Source organism: Hyperolius riggenbachi, chromosome 3, assembly GCF_040937935.1.
Source record: "Hyperolius riggenbachi isolate aHypRig1 chromosome 3, aHypRig1.pri, whole genome shotgun sequence".
In the NCBI taxonomy this organism is placed as follows: domain Eukaryota; kingdom Metazoa; phylum Chordata; class Amphibia; order Anura; family Hyperoliidae; genus Hyperolius; species Hyperolius riggenbachi.
The window spans coordinates 77,112,497-77,135,617 of record NC_090648.1 but is presented as its reverse complement, the minus strand read 5'-3'; the positions used below and the strand labels follow the sequence as shown (position 1 = coordinate 77,135,617).

At 43.8% G+C, this 23,121-nt stretch overlaps 1 protein-coding gene across 1 annotated transcript in view; it reads right to left on the bottom strand.

Annotated features, from left to right (window-relative positions):
- The window catches only part of SHFL (shiftless antiviral inhibitor of ribosomal frameshifting), a 66,572-nt gene that overhangs the window by 2,925 nt on the left and 40,526 nt on the right, over positions 1-23,121 (bottom strand). Inside the window, exons 3-8 of the mRNA XM_068272215.1 lie at positions 22,467-22,516; positions 20,094-20,135; positions 16,870-16,896; positions 13,948-14,103; positions 2,039-2,142; positions 1,682-1,830 (exon numbers count right to left, since the gene is read on the bottom strand). Coding sequence (XP_068128316.1) covers positions 1,682-1,830; positions 2,039-2,142; positions 13,948-14,103; positions 16,870-16,896; positions 20,094-20,135; positions 22,467-22,516 — 528 coding nt within the window. The remainder of the gene's footprint in view (positions 1-1,681; positions 1,831-2,038; positions 2,143-13,947; positions 14,104-16,869; positions 16,897-20,093; positions 20,136-22,466; positions 22,517-23,121) is intronic.

Genomic DNA, 23,121 nt, shown 5'->3' with positions numbered 1-23,121 from the left:
CCCCCACTGTGTCAGTCTGTTCCCCTGTGCGTTCAGAGCCCCCCTCTGAGTCACCTCTGCCCCCTTGTGCAGTAAATGCAATGTTTAAAAAAAAATATTTGCATTTCTTTTAAATTATTTTTCTCAAAATCTACAAGGTCTTTTTGAAAAAAACATTTTCCACTTATTTCCACAGAATCAAATTTCACATTTTCAGGTCATTCGTAAGCCAGGTTCTCGTAAGTCAGGGACTACCTGTACTTGTGATTTCCATTAATCAACATGATTTAAAAAAAATGCTTTAATTAATTTTGGGTGTTGGACTTCAAAGGTCAAGACTGTTCTAGACTCTAACCATTTAGGGCGGTCTGCTGAAGTGTCTGCTGCATTTAGGAGTGGATGAGTGCCATTCCACAGGAGGTAACAGAGTTTAACCTGCAGACTTTTGGCTTATGCCGATCAAATATCGGTGTGCTCACGCCAAATTTTCGGTGTGACTAAAAGCACACTCTTTCATATATTCTCTGAATATTTGAAAAAGGCTGGCAGACACAAAGCTAACATTTCGGGGGGGACACAGGTCTCTTCCTCAGAGCAAAACGGATGTCAGTTACATCAATGAGACATCAGTCCAGGCAGCAAGTTTATACACTCACCAGCTAGCCACCTGTAAAATCCAGCAGATCCTGAGGAAGGGACCTGCGTGCCCTAAAACGTTGGCTTTGTGTCTGCATCAATAAACACGTATAATTGGGGAAGTGCCTGCCTTCTTCATACATTCTACTGAAAGAATGGCAATGCATGTACAATATCATACTTGTTGATCTAGTGCCTTGAAGAAACTCAACGGCAAAATGGGACATGGTGAAAATAGACATGTTCAACTGGGTCGAAAGGAAAGCATGCATCCGTTTCACATGTCCGTTGATTCGCCGCTTTCCGACTGGAAAGCAATACAGCAACAGACCTCATGTTAACTGAGCCTTCAGGTAGCCATACATCTAGTGGTGATGGACGGATTCGACCAAGAGACAAATCTCTCTCTCTCTAATCTAATCTTATAAGAAAGAGATCTGTCGGCTGCCCATACCCCGCAGGCCGATTCCTGATCAATTTTATGCTGAAAACGATCCAGAATCAGCCTTGTGATGCCGCATCTGCTGCCGTCCCTCTATGTGCAGTGTACCCCCCACAGCCCAGTGCATTATACATTACCTGTCTGTGTCTGCGATGTCACACACGCTCCCAGGTTACTCCGGCAACTACGTGGGGCGCATGTTTGGACTAGGGACTGCTCCTGGAGCCAGTGGTGGACAAGCACAGGTAATGTACAGTGCGTTGGGCACCAGGAGGGCACATTGCACATTAGGGGGACAGCGCCAAGGGTTCCGTCATGTTCCTCGCTTGTCCCGATATTGCTTGCCGTTACCGTTGCACACCCTATCGAACAAGTCGGCCCTACATCTTGCAGCATGTCCGATTCATGTGACCAATTTCGGCACAAAATTGGTCGCATCGTCGATGGAGCATGCACTTGGCGACAACGATATTCATCCAATTTGATTACAATAATCAAATCGGATGGTCGATCTGCCGCCAAGTCTCCTGATGTATGGCCACCTTTAGTAACCATTTAAAAAATTACCCTCATTCCTATTCTTGCTCTATTAAAAGCCCCCTGCATTCCCCTTCCCTTGCTTACCTCTACGATTATAGCAGTTTTCCCCAAAGCAGCTGTGAAGGTTGCGGGTTCTTGGGCCGTTGTTCCGACGAGGAGGAAGGATTCGGGCGGGCAAGACAGGAGTACCACACGAGTAACACGGGCAGGCACAGCCCATCTGGGCAAATCCCCTGAAAGAGCAGGACAACACTTCAGCAACACAGGAAACATCCACCAAGGACCAGTTTCATAAAACAGCCCAGCAGTGAACACCCTAACAGGTATTGCTAATGAAAGGAATAAGTAGTAAAGTTCAACATATATAACAAACAAAGATAAGAAGATTGTGGAGTAAAGATGAAACAGACAGCGTAGCGTAGGGCTTCCTCTGTGCTTTACTTGAACATTCGGTGGCATCCCCAGCAGTTGAACTCTGCGATGCCCCACATCTTATCATAAGGCACTGGGTCATATTTCTTCTGGCAGCTGTGGCACTTTGACACCTAAGGAAATGAAATAAGTCAGTGACAGACAAAAAATTATACCAAATTTGCAAACCAAGGAGAAAGTGAGTGCACACCAACGCTTATGCCTGATACACTGAGCCCATACACAAGTGTGGTGCAACATCTGGATGAAATACAAGTCAATTCATGCTTTCAAACAAAAAGAATCCAGGAGCATCACGCTGTATCACATGTAAAAAACTTCCAAACCTTTAATCCACTCTTTATAAAAGCAAAACAGCATATAAAATAACCATACACTTAGCAGCACATGCAGTGTAGAGGGAGGTGCGGAGGAAGCACCTTACGTTCTTGAGAAAGCCCACATCGCAGGGCGAAACAATAGTCGACCCTCCTCCGAGACTCCCTCTATACTGCATGTGCTGATAACTATATGGTTTTCTATATGCTTTTATAAGATTGGATTAAAGGTTTGGAAGTTTTTTTACATTTAATACAGCGTGTTGCTGCTGGATTCTTTTTCTATTTGAAAGCAGAAAATGATATCAACTATAAACTCGTCCCTATACTCTCTATTCAGTTTAAAGAGGACCTGTCACATTCTCTCTTACCTGTCTGGGGAATCCTGTCCAACCCTCAGCTACTGAGTTCTGGTGCCATAAGGCTGATCATGCACCATCATACCAGAACCAGTGCTGGTCCAGGAAGCAGGAAGAGGCAAGCCTCCAGCACTGTTCTTGAGTAAAGGATACTTAATAGGCTTTAACCCTTTAGCAGCCAATTTATTTAGAGACTTGCAAGTTCTCCAGGCCGATTTATTTTAGCACATTTTATATTTCTTACATTTCCTTGCTACTAAATAATACTGCGGTAATGTGAATTTCTGTCACTAGAGGGCAGTGTGAGACAATTAAAGGACTCCTGTTTTCAGTTTCTATATCCTCTGCTAGCAGAGAGACATCAACGCATTCCAAGAATTTACAGCACAACTAGTTCTGCTGGCTCAGGTCAAAAGCAGTGCACTTATCTCAAACGAGATAACTCTATTGAAGCCGCTAATGGGTTAATACATTGAAATGTTGTTAAATGATTGAAATGTTGAGTGAAACCTTATTGGAAGGTCTGTATTTTTATCTATCAAGTGTGGCAACAGTGCTGCTGTAGGGGCAGAGTCAGAAGTGATACGCCACAGCCATGGCTTTGTACTGCAATACTTCACGTGTGTAGAAAGGACAATAAAAATATAAAAATTATCAAACAGGAACTTTTGAATGCAAAAATATCAAAAGACTTTATTGACACACATATAGAAAAAGTAATAAAAACTCTCTGTTAGAGGTTCCTTGTAAATGTTTCCAATACAGAATTTACAGCACAGACATGAGCTTTGTTTGTAAACTTAGTGCAATTATTGAAAAAAGGCAACGACATGCTCGTTTCGGGCACAAAAGGCCCTTCATCAGGCCAAGTTGCAGAAAGCCAATACAGCCTGCTGCTAACACTCCCATGTTAGCAGCAGGCTGTATTGTCTCCTTATCCGCCATTGAGATCGTGTAATCTACATCTGGTTGGTTCAGATGCCCTTTTGCCTCCTTGGTGTCCTAACTGTGCACTGTCCACAGGATTAGCAGACAGTGCTTTCTGCAACTTGGCCTGATGAAGGGCCTTTTGTGCCCGAAACGAGCGTGTCGTTGCCTTTTTTCAATATTTGCACTAAGTTTACAAACAAAGCTCATGTCTGTGCTGTAAATTCTGTATTGGATACATTTACAAGGAACCTCTAACAGAGAGTTTTTATTACTTTTTCTATATGTGTGTCAATAAAGTATTTTGATATTTTTGCATTCAAAAGCTCCTGTTTGATAATTTTTATATTTTTATGGTCCTTTCTACACACATGAAGCCTTGATAGGGTTGAGTGGATGACCCAAAAAGGATCAAAGGTTTTTTCTTTTTCCCTTTTGTGTAAAAAGACCACACTCCCAATTATATATAAAACCAAAATTTGTACTGCAATAAGCAGTGCTCAGCTAGTGTTGGCACTGTTCTGGTAGACATTCAATTTTCAGACCAATTTTTACGCCAGGAAACATCATGTACATAGTGAACCCCAATCTAACAGTTTATAAATAGCCTTAAAGTGTACCTAAAGTGTAGAAATAAATTTACTGTCCATGGAAGTTATAACAGAGTAGATGCTTTAAAACAGACCCTGTGTGGCAGAAAATACAGGTTTTGTTGTTTAGCCACGCCCCTCCTGAAAAACTACTACAACAATGTTCTACTCTGTCAAAGGCTTCAAAGGGATCTAGCCATAGGAGAGCAGGAGGTATCTCTTAGAGCAACCCAGGTGTTTCATGTGCCACTGGGCCAGTAAATCATAGAAAACCTTCAGCAGAATTTGCTATAGTTTACTATGACCCAGGCTTGCCACCTAAATTGTAGATACATTTTAACGAATTCAGGCCATGTTTTAAGGATTACATATCTCCTTCATTGATCTACACACCTGAGCACCTTAACCACTTAACGACCAGCCGCCTCATAGAAACGGCCGCTCGAGCGGCCGTTTCCTGTCATTTCATGGAGCGGGGCTCTGTGAACAGCCTGCGAGCCTCCATTCGCGGCTCGCAGGCTAAATGTAAACACCTGGGGACGTAATCCCCGGTGTTTACATTGTACGGCACTGCTGTGACAGCAGCGCCGTAAAGGAGATCGGCGCCAGGGATCGTCGCCATCTGATAGGCTGAAGCCTATCTGAGGCGGTACAGGATGGATCACTGTAATGTACCGCCTATATTGAGAAAGGGAGGGAGGCAAGGAGAGGGAGGGGGGAATATCGCTGCGGAGGGGGTCTTTGAGGTTTTCCCCCCGCTAGGCACAACTAGGCGGCGGCAATCAGACCCCCCCAACAGGACAGCCTCCTAGTGGGAAAAAGAGGGGGGGGGAGAAGTCTGATCGCCCTGCCTGCTACCTGATCTGTGCTGTGGGCTGAAGAGCCCACCCAGCCCAGATCATACAAAACAGCGCTGGTTCACAGAGGTGCCAAACAACTTCTTGACCACATGCTGTGTATTGCTCCTGTCCTTTATTGCCTGAAGAAGCGGGTCCGTGCCTGCGAAACGCGTTGCGACTTTTACTGGGAGTAATTGAATAAATTGCATATATGTTTTGAAATTCGACAGCATTTTTGTCTGTTTATGGTTGGCTGGTCCACCACCGCAACCAAAACAATTTTAAACCTTTTAGCAACTTTTACCCTACCGGCGCCTCTGTACATCTTTGCGCATCCAGAAGTCCACCCTTGGTGGAAGGGTGATCTACCCTACAGCTTCCTACTATCCACAGAGAGCGACGTCTTAATCCTGAGTGGGGACAGGCGTGTTCTCCCCACCTGCCTGAACAGTGGTTGCTTTGGAGGCAACCCTGGTTTGTGAGTATAATACTTACATTTCATACTACATCCCATTCCCTTTTAATACATACTACACTATATTGGGCTCTCGGTCTTCTACTTTTAAATTATGACTTAAAGTTACTTTTATTCAACCAGCAAGTAATGTTTTGACAGGAAATGACATAGGTGTCTTCCAAAAGATAATAAGACAATGTACAAGAGGCATTATTGTGTGGGGGGAAACATTTCTCAGCTTTTCTTTGCATTTGAGCAAAAAGTGTCCAGTCCAAAATTATTCATACCCTTCACAAACTGTCACAGTCTGTACGAAAATCCAAAGTTCTGTACCATTCCAATTAGTCCAAGCTGTTCTAAAGCATCATAATCACCCCGATTAATTGGGAACAGTTGTTTTAATCAACTCAACAGGTGAAAAACAGCAGCTCTATGCAGTTGGTTTGTGGACAGTCGTGGTTAAGACAAAGGAGCTCAGTGAGAAGGACCTGCGGCTGCGCTTTGTGGCTGCTCACAAGTCAGGAAAGGGCTACAAGGCCATTTCTAAATGTTTTCAAGTTCCAGAGGCTACAGTGCAAAGTATTATTAAAAAATACAAGATGTTCCGCACTGTGGAAAATCTCAGAAGACGTAGTCTGGAGCCAAAAGTGACACCTGTGCTGGCCAGGAGGATAGTGAGAGTGGTGAAAAAAAATCCAAGGATCACCACCAAGGCCATTCTGGTGAATACGGGCTCTGCTGGTGGCAGTGTCTCAAGGCAGAGAAACTTGGCCTTAGGCACCAGAGGACATTTCAGCATGACAATGACCCAAAACACACAGCAAAAGTGGTGAAGAAATGGTTAGCAGACAACAACATTAACGTTTTGGAGTGGTCCAGACTTGAATCAAATTGAGAATCTGTGGAGGGAGCTAAAGATCAGGGTGATGGAAAGAAGACCTGCTCCAACCTGAAAGATTTGGAGTTCATTGCTAAAGATGAATGGGCACAAATACCTGTGGAGACATGCAACAAGCTGGTCTGCAATTACAGGAAGCGTTTGATTGCTGTAATAGCCAATAAAGGCTTTTCTGTTGATTATTGAGAAGGGTATGAATCATTTCGGACTGGACACATTTTGCTCAAATGTAAATAAAAGCTGAGAAATGTTTTTTTTCCACAATAATGCCTCTTGTACATCGTCTTATTATCTTTAGGTAGACACCTATGTCATTTCCGGCCAAAAAATTACTTGCTAGTTAATAAAAGTAACTTTAAATCAAAATTTGCCAGGGGTATGAATTATGGGCAGCATTGTATACCAGGAGATAACTAGTACCAATACCACACAGAACTGATTAATAGGATAGATATTCTTCCTGATCCTATCTTTCATAAGGTAAAGCAGAAAAAAAAAACAATTTGCTGGCAGCAGGGAAAATGGTTACTTTCTTCATCTCATTTTATTAACACAGCTCTATATATAACCAGTGAAATATTAATTTGCAATAGGTGGTGCAGTCAATCTAAAGAAAAGTATCTTGGTTCACAAATTAAAGTTCACTACAATGGCCTCAATTCACTAAGATCATGCTGGAGATAATAAGGCAAGAGAAAACTTACCTCCACACGTGAATGTTATCTTATCTCTTCATTCCTTACGTTACCTCTTCTGTAGTTAATTTACCTCCTCTGTAGTTAATTTACCTCCTCTGTAGTTATTTTCACACGCAGTTAATGAACAGCCTGTCTTTAACTCTGGAGTTATTTTAAGGATTAAAGAGTTAACTTAAAGACAGAAGAGTTAACTTTAGGTTTGCCTGAGGTAAGATGTTTCCTGAATACTACATGCCTTATCACCATGGTGACAACTCTAGAAGAGTTATTAAAGACAGAAGATAAGCTTAGTGAATTGAGGTCATTGGCCTCAATTCACTAAACTTATCTCCTGTCTTTAATAACTCTTCTAGAGTTGTTACCATGGTGATAAGGCATGTAGTATTCAGGAAACATTTTACCTCAGGCAAGCCTAAAGTTAACTCTTCTGTCTTTAAATTAACTCTCCAATCCTTAAAATAACTCCAGAGTTAAAGACAGGCTGTTAATTAGCTGCATGTGAAAATAATTACATAGGAGGTAAATTAACTACAGAGGAGGTAAGTTAACTACAGAGGAGGTAAATTAACTACAGGAGAGGTAACTTAAGGAATGAAGAGGTAAGATAACTCTCTCATGTGTGGTGGTAAGTTTTCTCTTGCCTTATTATCTCCAGCATGATCTTAGTGAATTGAGGCCAATGTGCTAAAAATTATCACTTTCATAAACCAGAATCAGTTTGATGTTTTCATATCAAATGAATTTAGCCAGCAGTGACCTCTTGTGGCCAAAGGAAATGTGAGCTTCCCTCAAAATAGGACAGGGATGGCCCATTAGTTACAATTCATTCCACGAATTCCAAATTGGTTTTTAGCTGCAGAATCCACATGTCAAACACAAAATCCGAACATCTGAGCACTTTGATTGCTAAGTGATTGGATTTTATTTGTAGATCAGCGCCTTGAAAAAACCCTGACCCAACCCCGTCCTCAAGTACCACTAACAATGCATGTTTTGTAAAAATCCACCAAAGGTAGTTGACTAGCTCTGCTGAGACTCTGCTTATTAAAGGAGTTCCGAGGTGAACTCGTTTTTACTTGCCGTATTTTTTGGACCATAAGATGCACTTTTTTTCTCCCCCAAAAGTGTGTGTATGTGTGTCGTGGGGGAGTCAGTGCCTCTTCTGATCCGAAGGTGTCCCCCATAAGAGCCCTCTCTGTCCTCCTTTGCTGCTGTGTCTCTGGTGTCCTCCTGTCTCCCCTCTGGCCGTTATCCCTGAGTCCTTCTGTGTCTCACTGGCCCGTCTGTGTCACGTCTGCCCCTTGTCCGGTGTCCCCCTGTGCCTCACCCGGCCCATCTGTGCCCCCTCTCTCCTATGATCTTATCTGTCCCCCTGTGCCCTCCTGGTAAGTTAATTTACTTTCCGCTGATAAAACCATGTCCCAGGTATACAGACCTGGCTGGGACCTCCATGCAGCCATTCAATGCCTCGCTCAGTGGAGCCTCCAGGCGCCATGTAGCCAAATAGGGGGAGTATTGCAAGTCAATAGAGGCTGCCTGGCATTCTGACTGGAGCTGATGGTCACAGAGGTGGGACCATGTCTCCATCATTGGGCCAATCACAAATGTATTCCCATTCCACTATCAACTGAATGAAATAAACAATGCATGTAAGTCCTTTTTTCCCCTGAAGCAAGGATCCCCAAACGTTTTGGGTCGAGGGCCAGGTCAACATACTTCAGACTGCTGGGGGGCCGGAGTATACATAGAAGTCTTTGCGGGCCAGACAGTGATGCATACTAAGGTGACAACCTTCAGTCCAATTGGACAACAGTGTCACCTGATGTGGAACTTAATTGGAAACCAGCGAATTACTGCTTTCTGGCTTCATTCTATTTGCGGACCACCAATATTTAAAAATGTAGCTGACCGCATCTTTAATACATTTTGTGTGTGTGTGGGGGGGGCGGTAAAAAAGCCTCAGGGGGCCACATTCGGCCCGTGGGCCTTAGTTTGAGGACCACTGCCTTGAAGGGTTAGTTGGCCCGAAACCTGTAAGGGATATTTTTTTATTGCACTCCCCTGGAAAAAAACAAGATGTGTGAGGGTGTCGGAAGGAAAGGTATCTAATGTTTTCTTATTTCTTTTTTAAATTCTGGTTGGACAGATGTCTTTTTTCAACCAACCAAACTATGTAAATACTCAATATTCTTCTGGTGCTATGCACTCCACTGCGCGATCCTCCAGAGACCTATAAAACATCTCCACATAGTGTGATACTGTATAACCAATCAATAGTCCAAAAATACTCCACAGTGCGGGTGCGAGTGATAACCGTGTCCACACGTGATCCCCACTACCCTAGAGGTCAAAAAGGCTCACCAGATGTAAACCACCGTGATTCAGGTGGCAATCTCACGTTCATTAATATGTATCACTCAGAGCATCAGTGATCATATCCAGTTCCAGTAAAAAAATCCTTTAATAAAAGCATAAAACATAGGGGGGGGGGGTATGGAGGGGGTTACCCGCACCCTCCCCCCAGGGGCAATGGATATGGGGGGCCCTACATTCCCGGACAGCAAAGGAATAATGGACAAATACCACTCTATAATAGGTATGAACCGTTTAACCTTTCTGATGATCGTTTTTTAGGATTGCAGAGGAGGGAGGAATGGAACACCATAGACAGATGGGGGAGGGGGGGGGGGGCACAAAAAGAGGAATAGAAGAGGAAATAGAGGAGGATACAGAGAACAAAAGAAGAAGAGAGTAAAAGGCAAAGGGATCTTCAATATAAGTGGGGTTGATTTGACCAAAGGACAGTTGGATTTATTGGATAGAGGGCTCAATTTTGCTCCCAAAAAAAACTCTGAATAGATTTGAAACCTATGTGGACATAAATAAATATGTACGGAAATTAAACTCGAAAAAATATTTCCTCAGCAAACCAGTGGTACAAAATACAGGGATAGGAATACAGAAAGAGTATAAACACACAACTTTGAGGAATAAGTCAATCTTTAACCCTCAAGACACTGGGAAAACTAGCACCATTGATACTTTCAAAAGAGCAGTTCTGAGTCATATAGTTTTGAAGCCAGCAGACAAGGGGGGTGGGGTGGTGGTTATGAGTAAAACACAGTACAAAGGGGAAATGGGGAGAATACTCAGTGATAAACACACTTATAAAAAACTGCCTGGTAACCCAATTGTGATGTACAAAAACTCTTTAAAGGATATTTTGCTCGAAGGGGAGCGGGAGGGGATTAATAGTACCCGAGAATTCAAGTATCTACTTCCAAATGTGCCGAGAACTCCAGTTATCTACTTTAATCCCAAAATGCATAAGGATATACAACATCCCCCTGGGCGTCCCATTGTGAGTGGGGTGGAGTCGTTAACACAACGTATAGGGGAATATATTGATTTTTTTGGCAGGAGGAGGTGCTTAAATTACCTTTCTTATTAAAGGACACTAAACATTTACTACGAAAATTAACAGATATTGAAGTGGGCCCCAATGATTGGCTTATCACAGCTGATGTCTCTTCCCTGTATACGGTGATCCCGCATGCTAAAGGGATGGAAGTGGTAAATGAGGCATTAATGAGGGGAGCCACTTTAGCCGATAGACAAATTGAATTTATTATGAAGGTGTTACAATTTTCGTTGGAACATAACTATTTTTGGTACGATGGGGAATTTTATGTACAGAAGCAAGGCTGTGCCATGGGGGCCAAGTTTGCCCCCAGTGTGGCCAATTTATACATGGGAAAATGGGAAGAGTTGATACTGGCTAATGACGTGGAGAAGAGGGTCACACACTGGTCCAGGTTCATGGATGACTTGCTGTTTATTTGGAGGGGGCCAAGAGAGGCACTGGAGGTGTTCTGCAATGAGATGAATAATATGTGGGAGGAGATCAAGCTCACATTCATGATCAGCTCCGATAGGGTCCAGTTTCTGGATTTGGAGTTATGGAAGGGGGAGGGAAGTCTGGTGACAAAAACATATTTCAAGCCAACGGACAGGAATGGCTATATCCCCACATCCAGCTGCCACCATGAAAAATGGCTACAAAATATCCCTAAGGGGCAGTTTACCCGCCTTAAGAGAAATTGTACCCTGCAATCTGACTATGCTAGTCAAAGTAAGCTTTTGATAGATAGGTTTGTGGAAAAGGGGTATGAAAGAAAACAGGTGGAAAAGGTGGCCATTGAAGTAGGGGGAGTGGATCGGGGGAGTCTCATAGGGGAAACACGAGGGCCCCCAAATAATCACCATGAATTTGCGGTCCAATTGGGATTTAGTGGGCAGTTTAGGCAGGTGGAAAGAGTGGTGAGCAAACATTGGAACATAATAAAGATGGATGGAGAATTAGGTAAGTATTTGCCAAGCAGACCATCGTTTATATATAGGAGGGCACCAAATTTAAAATCTCAGGTAGTCACTAGTTTCATAGACCCACCCCCAAGAGCAGCGGATACTGATCTATTGGGCCAAAAGGGTTTTTTCCCATGTAGAAAATGTAGAGGGTGTAGGGAAGCTAGCCCAGTGATGGGGGATCACTTTGTGGGAAGGAATTCTGGACGGGTACATAGATTAAAACAATGTATCACATGCGCCACGGTGGGTGTGGTCTAGGTGCTCTGGTGCCCTTGTGGCCTGGAGTACGTGGGCCGCACCACAAGGGCGTTACACAAAAGAATAGGGGAGCACTTCTATAATATAGTGAGTGGATTTGAATCCCATAGTGTGTCGAATCACTTTAAGAATTTCCATAATCGGGTCCCTTCTCTGCTTAAATTTATGGGGGTTGAAAAGTGAGCTCCAAAGTGGAGGGGTTCGAGTAAACAGAGGGATATCTCGAGGGCAGAGGGTAGATGGATTCATAATTTGAAATCGTTGGCACCTACAGGGTTAAATATTGAATTTGACCTAAACTGTTTCATTGTAGATGATTGAGTAATGGGAGTATTGGGAATGGCCACTTGATGGCAGTAGGAGAGTAGAAGCACTGTTTGTATGAATATAAGGGTCTCTATAAGTATATGTAAATCGTATATATTTTAATCTCACCTCAACTTTATACCCCAACTGTATCAATACTGAATGGGTGCAGTATGTTTTTAGGATTCAGACAATAATTTTATGTGGAGGAAGTAGCAGCCAATGCTTATATTGTAGCGCTGTGCGGCGTATGATAGTGGCAAGGCTGATTGGCATGGTAACGGGGGGCAGGTACAACAAGTGTGAGGTATATCTTACGGCTGGCGTACTGGCAACGCTAGCCCCTGATGAGTCCTGGTGACGAAACGCGTAGGGCGGAGCTAGTACGCCTGACGTAGGTCACGTGGGTCGCAGTGCGGAAGTCCGGAGCCTCGGGAGCCTGAATAGCGGGACGCCGCAGAGAGGCTATTGGAGACGCGTCTGATGCTGGAGAGACTTGCCGCTATGACTCGCTACTCTATCCCTAAAGGGAGTCTGTAAGTTACCCAAGTGCACGAGAGGCGCAGTGTGTATTCAGTTTGGATTGACATGCTGCGCGATGATTCTGTTTTATGCTTTTATTAAAGGATTTTTTTTACTGGAACTGGATATGATCACTGATGCTCTGAGTGATACATATTAATGAACGTGAGATTGCCACCTGAATCACGGTGGTTTACATCTGGTGAGCCTTTTTGACCTCTAGGGTAGTGGGGATCACGTGTGGACACGGTTGTCACTCGCACCCACACTGTGGAGTATTTTTTGGACTATTGATTGGTTATACAGTATCACACTATGTGGAGATGTTTTATAGGTCTCTGGAGGAGCGCGCAGTGGAGTGCATAGCACCAGAAGAATATTGACTTTTACACAGGAGGAACCACAGCGCACTCAGTGGACTTTATGTGATATTTATGGTGATATTTATATCAATCTGACTGATTTTGCTTTTTGCATTACTAGGGAGGTGATTAGTAACTAGGCAGCACAGCAGTTTTGAAAGTGATATGTAAATACTCAGGTGCAAATCTTAGCTTCAGAAATGTAAATTCTAGTGTTGTAGGTCAGTGTTTCTCAACATAGTTAAAGTGTACCTGAGATGGAATAAAGGAAAGAATCGATACATACCTTGGGCTTCCTCCACCCTTTAAACTCTTTTGCGTCCCTCCCCGTTGGCTTTGTTCCTCTGTAATAGTCCCCAGTAATAGGGCTTCAGTCGCACGCTCTGCACCTGCGCTTCTGTCTCAGCTTGACTTTAAGCCTTGTAGCTCTTTATTAATGGCAGTGTTCACCAAGTACTGCCTGTACCCTAAAACCTCTCATCTCAAGAACCCCTTGGCACATTTCATTGTCAAGAGTACTCCATAACTGTACACAAGTGCTTTCCAAACACATTTGGATACTTAGCAGTAGAGATTGGACAGTTTTACAGCCACTTAAATCCCTTCCAAGGACAGCAAACAGCGTTCACAGAAGAAATAAAACAAGCTTGTGCCTATATGGTAAAGGGAACTTGATCTGAAGCTCGGGTCAAAAACACATACAGCAAAGTCCCTGTATTGGCACAGGTGGGGATTGCCTGATGCCGGATACGCGTGCTTGCCAGTTGCTTGCCGTTCATACGCAAGCATCTCTGGCTTACTGCACAGACGCAGCCGTTCTCGCGCAGGCACAGTTTGGCAATGCCTGTTCCTGAAGAGGAGCCAAGCCCCAATCTTCTATCCAACAAGTCCTTGTCAAATTTCTTATGGTGGGGGGCATGCTCAGCAATGTGTTTCACCTCGGCGTACACTTTAGGCTTAACCCACATCACAAGATCCCCATCACAGCCACTCTTTGCGATGCTTAGGGGCACACACCTCTTTCCTCTGCGGAACCTTCCTCCACCACATCTTGTCGCACTGCTTGCAGGAGAACTGTCGGTCGTTAGAAGGGATCCGGTTTTCAGTAGCATTGTTGAACATCCTTAAGTTCTTCTCTGTCAGGGGAAGTAGCTTCAGCTTTGTAGCCAGCTCCTGAAATATAGAAAAATAAGGATTATTATTCTTGTCGAAATTCCCAGCAAATGCTATGCTCCAAGCATTTTAAAGAGCAAAGCCACTGTTACTGCTGAGCCAAAACAAAGTGCAGCGTACGTAAGCAGTTTCCCTTCGAACTCCTACTCGCTAGCGTTCTTTACCATACCAGAAGCCACCAAAGCCCTCGCCGGGATAATGACTTAGTTGAAAAGTTGAAAATTGAAGTTAACCCTCTGCACTACTCCATGATATACATATACATACAGTAGAGTCTGAGTTATACAACACCGATGGGGATAGGCTGATGTCGGAGAAGTGTGCTTTCTGGTTGCTTGAGACTCAAAGCTAAAAGTAGGCCTAGCTAACACAATACTATACCCCACTCTACTGTATATACATACCATAAACATACAGTCACTGCAAGTATATTACCCTTGGGGGAGCCATGGAGCCCAGTGTTTAAGCACAGAAGAGCCCACAAACAGACAAAGAAGTTGGCCTTCACCACTCTGAGTTCTGCTGGTGATTGGTGCTGGTTGGCTGAGACTGCTGGTTAGTTGAGTTTCAGATAAACAGGACTCTATGTACTGTACATGGTGGAGTGCAGAGGGGTAGGGCTAGTACACACGTCCAACTAAGTGCACGACCAGCACGACGACATGACCAACCACACGTCAACCCATTCACATGACATGTATTTCCACACGGCCAAAAAAACTAAACGACCAACTCTAAACAAGCACAAGTCATTCAAACGACTTGTGCACACGTGACCAACTGCACAATATCATCCCAACAGCCGTGTGAGTTGATGCGCCTGTTGGATCGCACAAACCGGCTGCTGTCAGTCGCTCATCTAGTCGTTTGAACGTGTACACCTGCCCAACTATATTGTAGAACAGATCCAGTTTGGATGATAGTTGGATGGAATAGTTGCATGTGCGTGAGCCTTTATCTTTAGTTTAAAGAATTTGAAGTGCAGCATGCCAACATTTCACCGACAAGAAAAGTAAAGGAATTTGAACAGGCCTTTTTTTATATTCCAGAAGATATTTTCCACAGCTTTCTCATTTCACATTAGGTAAAGGAATACACAGAAATGTGTATGCATGCATAAAGTCAGTCACTTACTTCAAGGACACCCGAAGTAAGAGGGATATGGCTTTTTTTTGTTGTGCAAGCTAAGTGAACTAGCAATACAAAAGATTTCTGGGTACTGCTCAGGACAAACCTGAAGTCAAAATAAACTGATTAGACACACAATTATATCCATAGTCCTAAACTTCAATAGGACTTTCCTCGAATCCCATAGCTTTATTTTGGTTTAAAACACAACTTTAAAGTTTTGCCTACTATAGGTGAATAATATGTTTACTTAGCTCCCATATAGACAAAACTTGAATTATTGTTCACTATCCAAGTGTTTTTCTCAGTCACACAGGCGTTTCATAACGTGTGATTACTTATCAGTGGGAAATATATTGCTCTGACTGCCAAACGACGGATGAAATTGGCATTCTTAAAAGGGACTTGAGGTGAGAAGGCTAATGTATTTTTTCCCTTTTAAACAACAGGGGTTGCCTGGCGGCTCTGCTTATCCACTGCTTCTAATACATTTGGCGATAGACCCTGAACAAGCATGCAGATCAGGTGTTTCTGACAAAAATCTGACAAGATTAGTTGCATGCTTGATTCAGATGCTTCAGCATGTCACTGACCATCCCTATCTAGAGACCGACAGTCCAAATCAGTATGAAGACAATAGTGTCAATTTATCAAAGGCTGTTCGATAAGAAAAAAAATTAGCATTCGGTATTTTATACTTGTGTGCTAATTCAACAATATTTTCACAGGTGCAAAAGTTCGGTAATTTACCAAAGCCCAGATGTCAGTATCTGTGTTAAATGCTGTTCCGTGCAGAGACAGCATTAAGATTGTAAGAGGCATCCTGATATCCCTTTAGATGTACATGTTTTGTTATACTGCCTCTGCTTGCTCTGAATCTAGTCTCCATTAGTCTTTCTTAACATTTGTTTTCATTTGCCACAGCTTAGATGAAGTCCAAGAGACTTTACACATGCCCTGCTTAGGTGATTTCCCCCATTACCTCCTTTTTTCCCCAACTAGCTCCTCCACAGTTTCAAACAGAAACTTAAGAAGTTAAACTGCTGAAGGGAGGCAGGGGAAGCTTGTTTTGTTCCGTAATCTCTCTGCTCTGCTTCTGTGAACCATGCACTGATACAGACAGAAGAATAATGGAACTGTCTTTTACCGCATGTAACCTTGGTGAATTGACATTTACTGACATTTCTTGAGGTATTTACCGCAAAAGTCGGTAATTTACCTAACTGCTCGGTAATTCCTGCTTTCCATGCGGTAACAGCCTTGTTGAATTAACACTTCCCTAAGTGCTCGGTAAAATCAGCTGTTTTGAGCATTACCGAATGCGGTAATGCTTGGTGAACTGACCCCATAGGGTCAGCTGAGAAGCCATTCCCCATCTCCCCTGTCTGCCCATGTGACTCAAAGGGGAGTGTTTCAGACCAACTAGGAGTGCAAGGAGACAGCCTTCTGTTGCTGAGAATCTATGCATTGTCAAAAATAAGTATTTTCCTTTCATATTTTGCAAGAAGTACAATATTTTTTACAAAGCATTTCATGCATAATTCATTTAATATTGTAATTTTATTGTAATTAAATGCCAATGGAAAAACTATGCCTGGATTGGGTTTGAAAGGTACATAATAAAGTTATAAACTGTACCTGTATCTCCTTGTCTGTACTCACGTCCTGTCAAGAAAAAGACACATAGATCTTCTCAGTAAGCGGTCACACTGCCTGCAGGCACACCAGCAGCACAAACAAGAGATACATGAGGCAGATTTACAGGTATTGTGTTTCCTCTGGTTTGCACGTATGGAACCCCTGCCAGTTATACCAGTCAGTTCACACAAGTCTACAGAACAGCTCACAGAAGGGTCCAGTGAATGCCAGGTAAAGTTTTAGTGAACAATGGCAGTTAAAGCTTGAATGTCAGTTAAAGAGAAACTGCGACCAAGAATTGAACTTTATCCCAATCAGTAGCTGATACCCCCTTTTACATGAGAAATCTATTCCTTTTCACAAACAGACAATCGGGGGCTCTGTATGGCTGATATTGTGGTGAAACCCCTCCCACAAGAAATTCTGAGTACGTACTCTTGGCAGTTTCCTGTCTGTGAACCTTGCTGCATTGCGGGAAATAGCTGTTTAAAAACATGCAGCAGCTACATCACTTGCCAACAGTAAAAATGTCACCATGTAATAAATGTCCGAATATAAATCACGGATTTAAAAGATTTTACAATGGGCAAACACAGACTAAATAATTTATACATAATTATTGTAAAAATGAAGCACTTTTTTATTATATTATTTTCACTGGAGTTCCTCTGTAACGTTTTAATGAATGTCAGTTAAAGTTTTAGTGAACAATTGTGATTTCCCATGACTCTATCATCACTTCTGAATATGCAAATCATCTCTTTATAGTATACTCCTGAAAGCAAGGCACAAATCCAGAACTGCTGGTAAATAGTGAAGCCTGGGTACATGGCTGTGCTTGGAGGACATCGTAAAACTGAAAGGTTTGTGTGGCAGGAGGAGGTGTAATGGTGATATTTGTTGGGGAATATGGCAATACACAGCAAAGCCCCCGTTATCTCAGGCAACCGGAAGTCTCAACTAGCTTTTAGGGGTTGGGGGGGTGTTTAAAGCAGGAAATACTCACCAATTGTCCAGGCGCCGTCTTCAACATACCCTGCACCTCCCAGCGGCTTTCCGGTGTCCGTGCATGGCTCCCAGCGTGTCGTGTGACCCGTTGCAGGTCAGGTGACCCCGGGAGGCGTCTACAGATTTTTCAAATTAAAAGATTCAAAACGTAGGGGGTCCACTTAAAGTACCCCTGAACTGGGAACAAAAAAAAGTGTCCTGGCGCTGCTCATTGTGTAGTCCCCCACGCCCCCTCATCTCAGCTCCCCGGTTTCCAGACAAAATCCTCCAGTCGAATATGAAAAACAGGTTGCTCCCCCTAGAGACGGTGTGTAAATCACGCAGGTGCAAGTTCCAAACCACACTAGCGAAAGCAAGCGCTCATTCAAAAGTGCTTTCTTTCACTGTGCAGGCGCAGTTTGAAACTTGTGCCTGCGTTCTTCAGATTATCTCTTCGCCACTCGGAGGACGTTTTGTGAAGCATGGGAGCTACGAGGACCGGGGACTCCAATGACAAAGAGCAGTGCCAAAACACTTCTAGAAAGTTAATTAATCCACCATGGGCTTCTTTTGCCAACTGAAATGACCATGTTGGAAGTGTTTCAGAATAAGGCTTGGTTCCCACTACAGCCGCATCAGACCAGCTAATTTCAACAGGATCGTTTGGGCACAGCCATAGGTCGTAATAAAATGTACAGCTGTAGCGGCGCTCACTGACTAATTTGGTCGCAGGTGATTGCCGGCACTCAACTTGTGACTTCTCGGAGGGGGAATAGTATTTAACATGGCCCCATGGCAGGAGCAGGATGAGCCTTTCGGCAAATTTGTGTGTGGCCATTTGAAATGTACACAGCCGGATCTCCAAAAGCCAGCGTAGTGTAGCGTCCGTTCTGATAGTTCATTGTGGTCCAGTTGGAGTCTGGAGCAAATTAATTTCCACCTTAGGCTTCTAGGGAAACGTATTTACTATAAGGTTCCAAATTTTGCGTTCCACTCCTGCTGGATCTATTGTGGACTAACAAGCATGAACGGATCCTAAAAATAACACAGAATTCTTGAACATGTCTGTTTTTCAGATGCGGAAAAGCTCAGTTTTTTTTGCACTCTAGGAACTCTAAGGGCTGGGACTCACTAGGGCGATTTTGGGGCCGAGCAATTACGATTTAAATTAACTTTATTTTACTCACCAAGTGTCCAGATTTCCTGCTTTCATCCATAGCCCCGCCCCCTAAAGGAAGAGGTCACAGGCACTTCTCTGATTGGTCCTAGAGAAGCACTTATGACCTCTTTCATTAGGGGTAGAGTTACAGACGGAAGTCGGACATCCGACACTCAGTAAGTACGATAAGGTTTATTTAAATGAAAAATTGCTAATTGGAAACGCTGCACAGTTTACTGTACAGCGCTTCTAAGCGCCAGGAAAAGCGATTGCAATCGCACAAGGAATCACTGCACACAACGCTTTTTAAAATGCTACAGCGATTCCTGGTGGGTCCCAGGCCTTACAGTTGTACAGAAACACTACTGGACAACCACTAACCATAGCAGCCAGAGGACAGCAATCTAGCCCACCAGGTTTCTGAAGGGGAAGTCAGCAGCTCTGGGGGACACCCAGGGACAGATTTACCATAAGGCACTGTAGGCACGCGTCTACAGGCGCCTGATGAAGGAGGGGCGGCTCACTTCCCTCCCCTAGTGCCTTCTTCCTTCCCTATGCAGAGTCCTGAGATGTTTAGTCACCTCGCTCTCGGAATTCCACTGAAAAGATCTCCCTTCAGTCGGGGCACCACTAGCTGGTTACCTAATGCTAAGGGACACCTATAGCTACCTATGACCTGTATGGGAGAAGTGACAGCTTGGACAGCCACCACACTTGCAGTGCGGTTCAGTGGGGGTTTGTGGGTTTCTCGAGGGTGAAGTTTAGGATGCCAGGACATCTGTGCCTATAGGCTCCCGTGATGTAAATCCGGGCCTGGGGACACCTGTACGCAATTTACACTGAGGTGACCAAGAGTAATCATTTCAGACAGGCAAAAGGGAAAATCTGAAGAGTGAACACTGCTTTGCACTTGAGGGTGACTGTTTCCAGTATATACGGTAATTGTTCCTACCTGACCCAATGCCATACCGTAATGTTTTTGCAGAAGAAAAGCAAACAAAGCCCTTTCAGGATTTTGTGTGCAGTTGCATCAGAGCAGGGTTTAGCCAATAACAAAATCTTACAGCACAACACGTACCTTTGGCACATCATTGTCCTTCTTGAGTTTATTGATCACATTCTGTAAAAGAGACACACTTTAGTGCTAATTCTAGTCAAACAGTTCAAGGATACCTTTATCTCTATAAGGGCCGTTTCCACTAGAGCGAATACGGGCATTCGCATAGACAATACAAGTGGATGGGACTGTTTCCACTTGTCAAGATTTCTGAGCGTTTTTTTTGTGCAGAAAAAAATCTGCACGGCAGAGCCATCGGAATTCGCATACCACTATGCGATTCGCATTCGCAATGTATTTAATAGGGAATTCGCATGCGGTTTTGGTATGCGAATTTTCATGCGGATTCGCATGGAATCAATGGAAAAGCACACAGGCACTGCCATGGTTAAATTCGCATACATCGTCATCCATGCGAATTCGCATGAAAATTTGCATACACCCGCATGCGAAATTCCCATCCGCATGCAAATTTTTACCGCGGCGATTCGCACCGCACAAGTGGAAACAGGCCCTGACAAATGTCCTTTGTATTGTTTTCCCGCAAGGTACGCCATGGCAATGCAAGTGTATGAGGCCTTGCAGACTGACCGCGTCCCGTTGTGGCGGAAGCTTCTGAATCGCCGCTGAACCGACGGAAAGCCTGCACTGCGTTACCGTATGACTTCCACGACGGCAGAAGATATTCGAGTCAATGAACGATACAGAAATGTAATCGACAGGAGCGTGGTGTGCATGTGCAGATCGACGGGTATCCCAGTTACATACGGTCTGTCTAGCAAAGAGTATGTCACTGAGCGGGGGCGGTGCTATGCACCCTGGGGGCGGTGCTATGCACCCTGTCAGCGCATTCTGACACAGGGTCATGTGTTTGTCATTTATTTGTGCTGCGGTGGGAGGCGGCAAAAGCATCACATCCCAGCTGCCATTCATAAAAGAAGTGTAAACCGGCCTAAAGGACACCAGAAGTGAGAGGGATATATAAACTGCCATATTTGTTTCCTTTTAAACAATACCAGTTGCCTGGCATCCTGCTGATCTTTCAGTAGTGTCTGAATCACACACCTGAGACAAGCATGTGGCAAATCCAGTCAGACTTCAGTCAAACATCTGATCTGCATGCTTGTTCGGGGGTCTATGGCTAAATGTATTAGAGGCAGAGGATCAGCAGGACAGCCAGGTAATGTGCATTGTTTAAAAGGAAATAAATAGGTCATCCTCCATATCCCTCTTGCTTCAGATGCCATTTAAAGGGCACCCGAGGTCAAAATAAACTAAAAAAAACCAAACAATTGTATCTATCCTCCTTCTCCTAAAAAATGACTTTTTTTAAAGATATTCCACAGTTTTATTTTATACTAGTGGACCTAAGCCCGTTTAAAAAACAGGCTAGGTCTGTCACTGCGCATGCACCCGCACATTTCCGCCGCACATCGCGCCTGCCCACCCGCCCCTTCGCCCGTCATCGCTCGCCGCGCGTCACTCTCCCTCAATGTCTCTGCCTCACTGCACATGCGCAGAGTGCATGTGGGACACACACTGGGACATGGGACGCAGAGACAGTAGGGTTTTATTATAGAGGATTTCAATCTACATTTTAAGATTTTACTGTTTTATTGTTTTTGCTTAATGACACATTCAGTGAAGTACGCCAGAGCTAAAATCTATGCACTATTGACCTTTTTCATCTCTTTCCTGCTCTCAGAAGCCCTTTTCTGCTAAGAAAGTGTTATATAGTTGTGATTTCTTATCAGTGAGGGTCACACTGTAGTCTGACCCCGTCCTGACTCAGACAGGAACTGCCACTTACATACCTGACGTTTAACTCTTTCAGGCAGAGAAACAAAAAAAGGAACACTTCATAGTTATATATGTGCTAGGCACTGTATATACACATGTCTATCTCATCATGTCACGTCACCTCGGGTATCCTTTAACCTTTACTCTGCCTCATAGATTTTCAATAAATTCCATCAGTGAATTTATTGAATATTGATTAAACCGCAGCGTTGCACCATTCCATGCAGCGCATTGCTATGGCAGCCAACCAACCGCCACTCCTGCCCCGCCCCACCTAAGTCTTCCATGCAGTCTGATTGATACTTTTTATTGATTTTAGGTCAATATCAATGGGAAACTGATTGAAAAAGAATCATTTTAGAAATCAATTCCCTGTATATGAGTTCCTTAACACACACTGATATAGTCACAGAGTAGCGTGTAAAATGCATGATAACAGAACAATAGTTTTTGACAGTTGGAAAACATTGCCATGATTCCTGTGAGATCAGAAATAGGGAATTCCCAAGTTGGGACAAATACAAGAAAGACGTGCCGGTGAATTGATTTTTGTGCAGTCACATGAAATATGTATGAGAGAGACTCACATCTTACCATTGCCACTTTGTCCTTCTTCAAACCGCTTTTGTCATCTGGATCAATATCTAAAAACCAAACACACACTTTTATGAGTAAAGGAAGCTACAGCATTGCATGAACACAGAGTAAGGCAACTGAGGACAGTGTGTGTGACGGGACAGAAACGTATGTATGTAACAGGGGACAGCAGCGCATGTATGTGACAGAGGCTGCAGTAAGTGTCATGTGACAGAGGCTACAGTGCATGTCATGTGACAGGGGCAGCAGTGTATGTATGTGACAGAGACTGAAGTGTGTGTCATGTGACAGGGGACAGCAGTGTATGTATGTGACAGAGGTTGCAGTTTGTGTCATGTGACAGGGGACAGCAGTGCATGTATGTGTGTGACAGATACTGCAGTGTGAGTCATGTGACAGAGGCTGCAGTGTGTGTCATGTGACAAAGGACAGCAATGTATGTATGTGGCAGAGGCTTCAATGTGTGTCATGTGACAGAGGCTGCAGTGTGTATTGTGATTGAGGACATCAGTTTGTGTTATATGACAGGGGACAGGGGAGAGCAAAGTGTGTCATGTGTCAGAGGACAGCTTTGTGTGTCATGTGACAGAGGACAGCAGTATTTGTCATCTGACAGCAGTGTGTGTTACTGTATGTGACATAGGACAGAAAT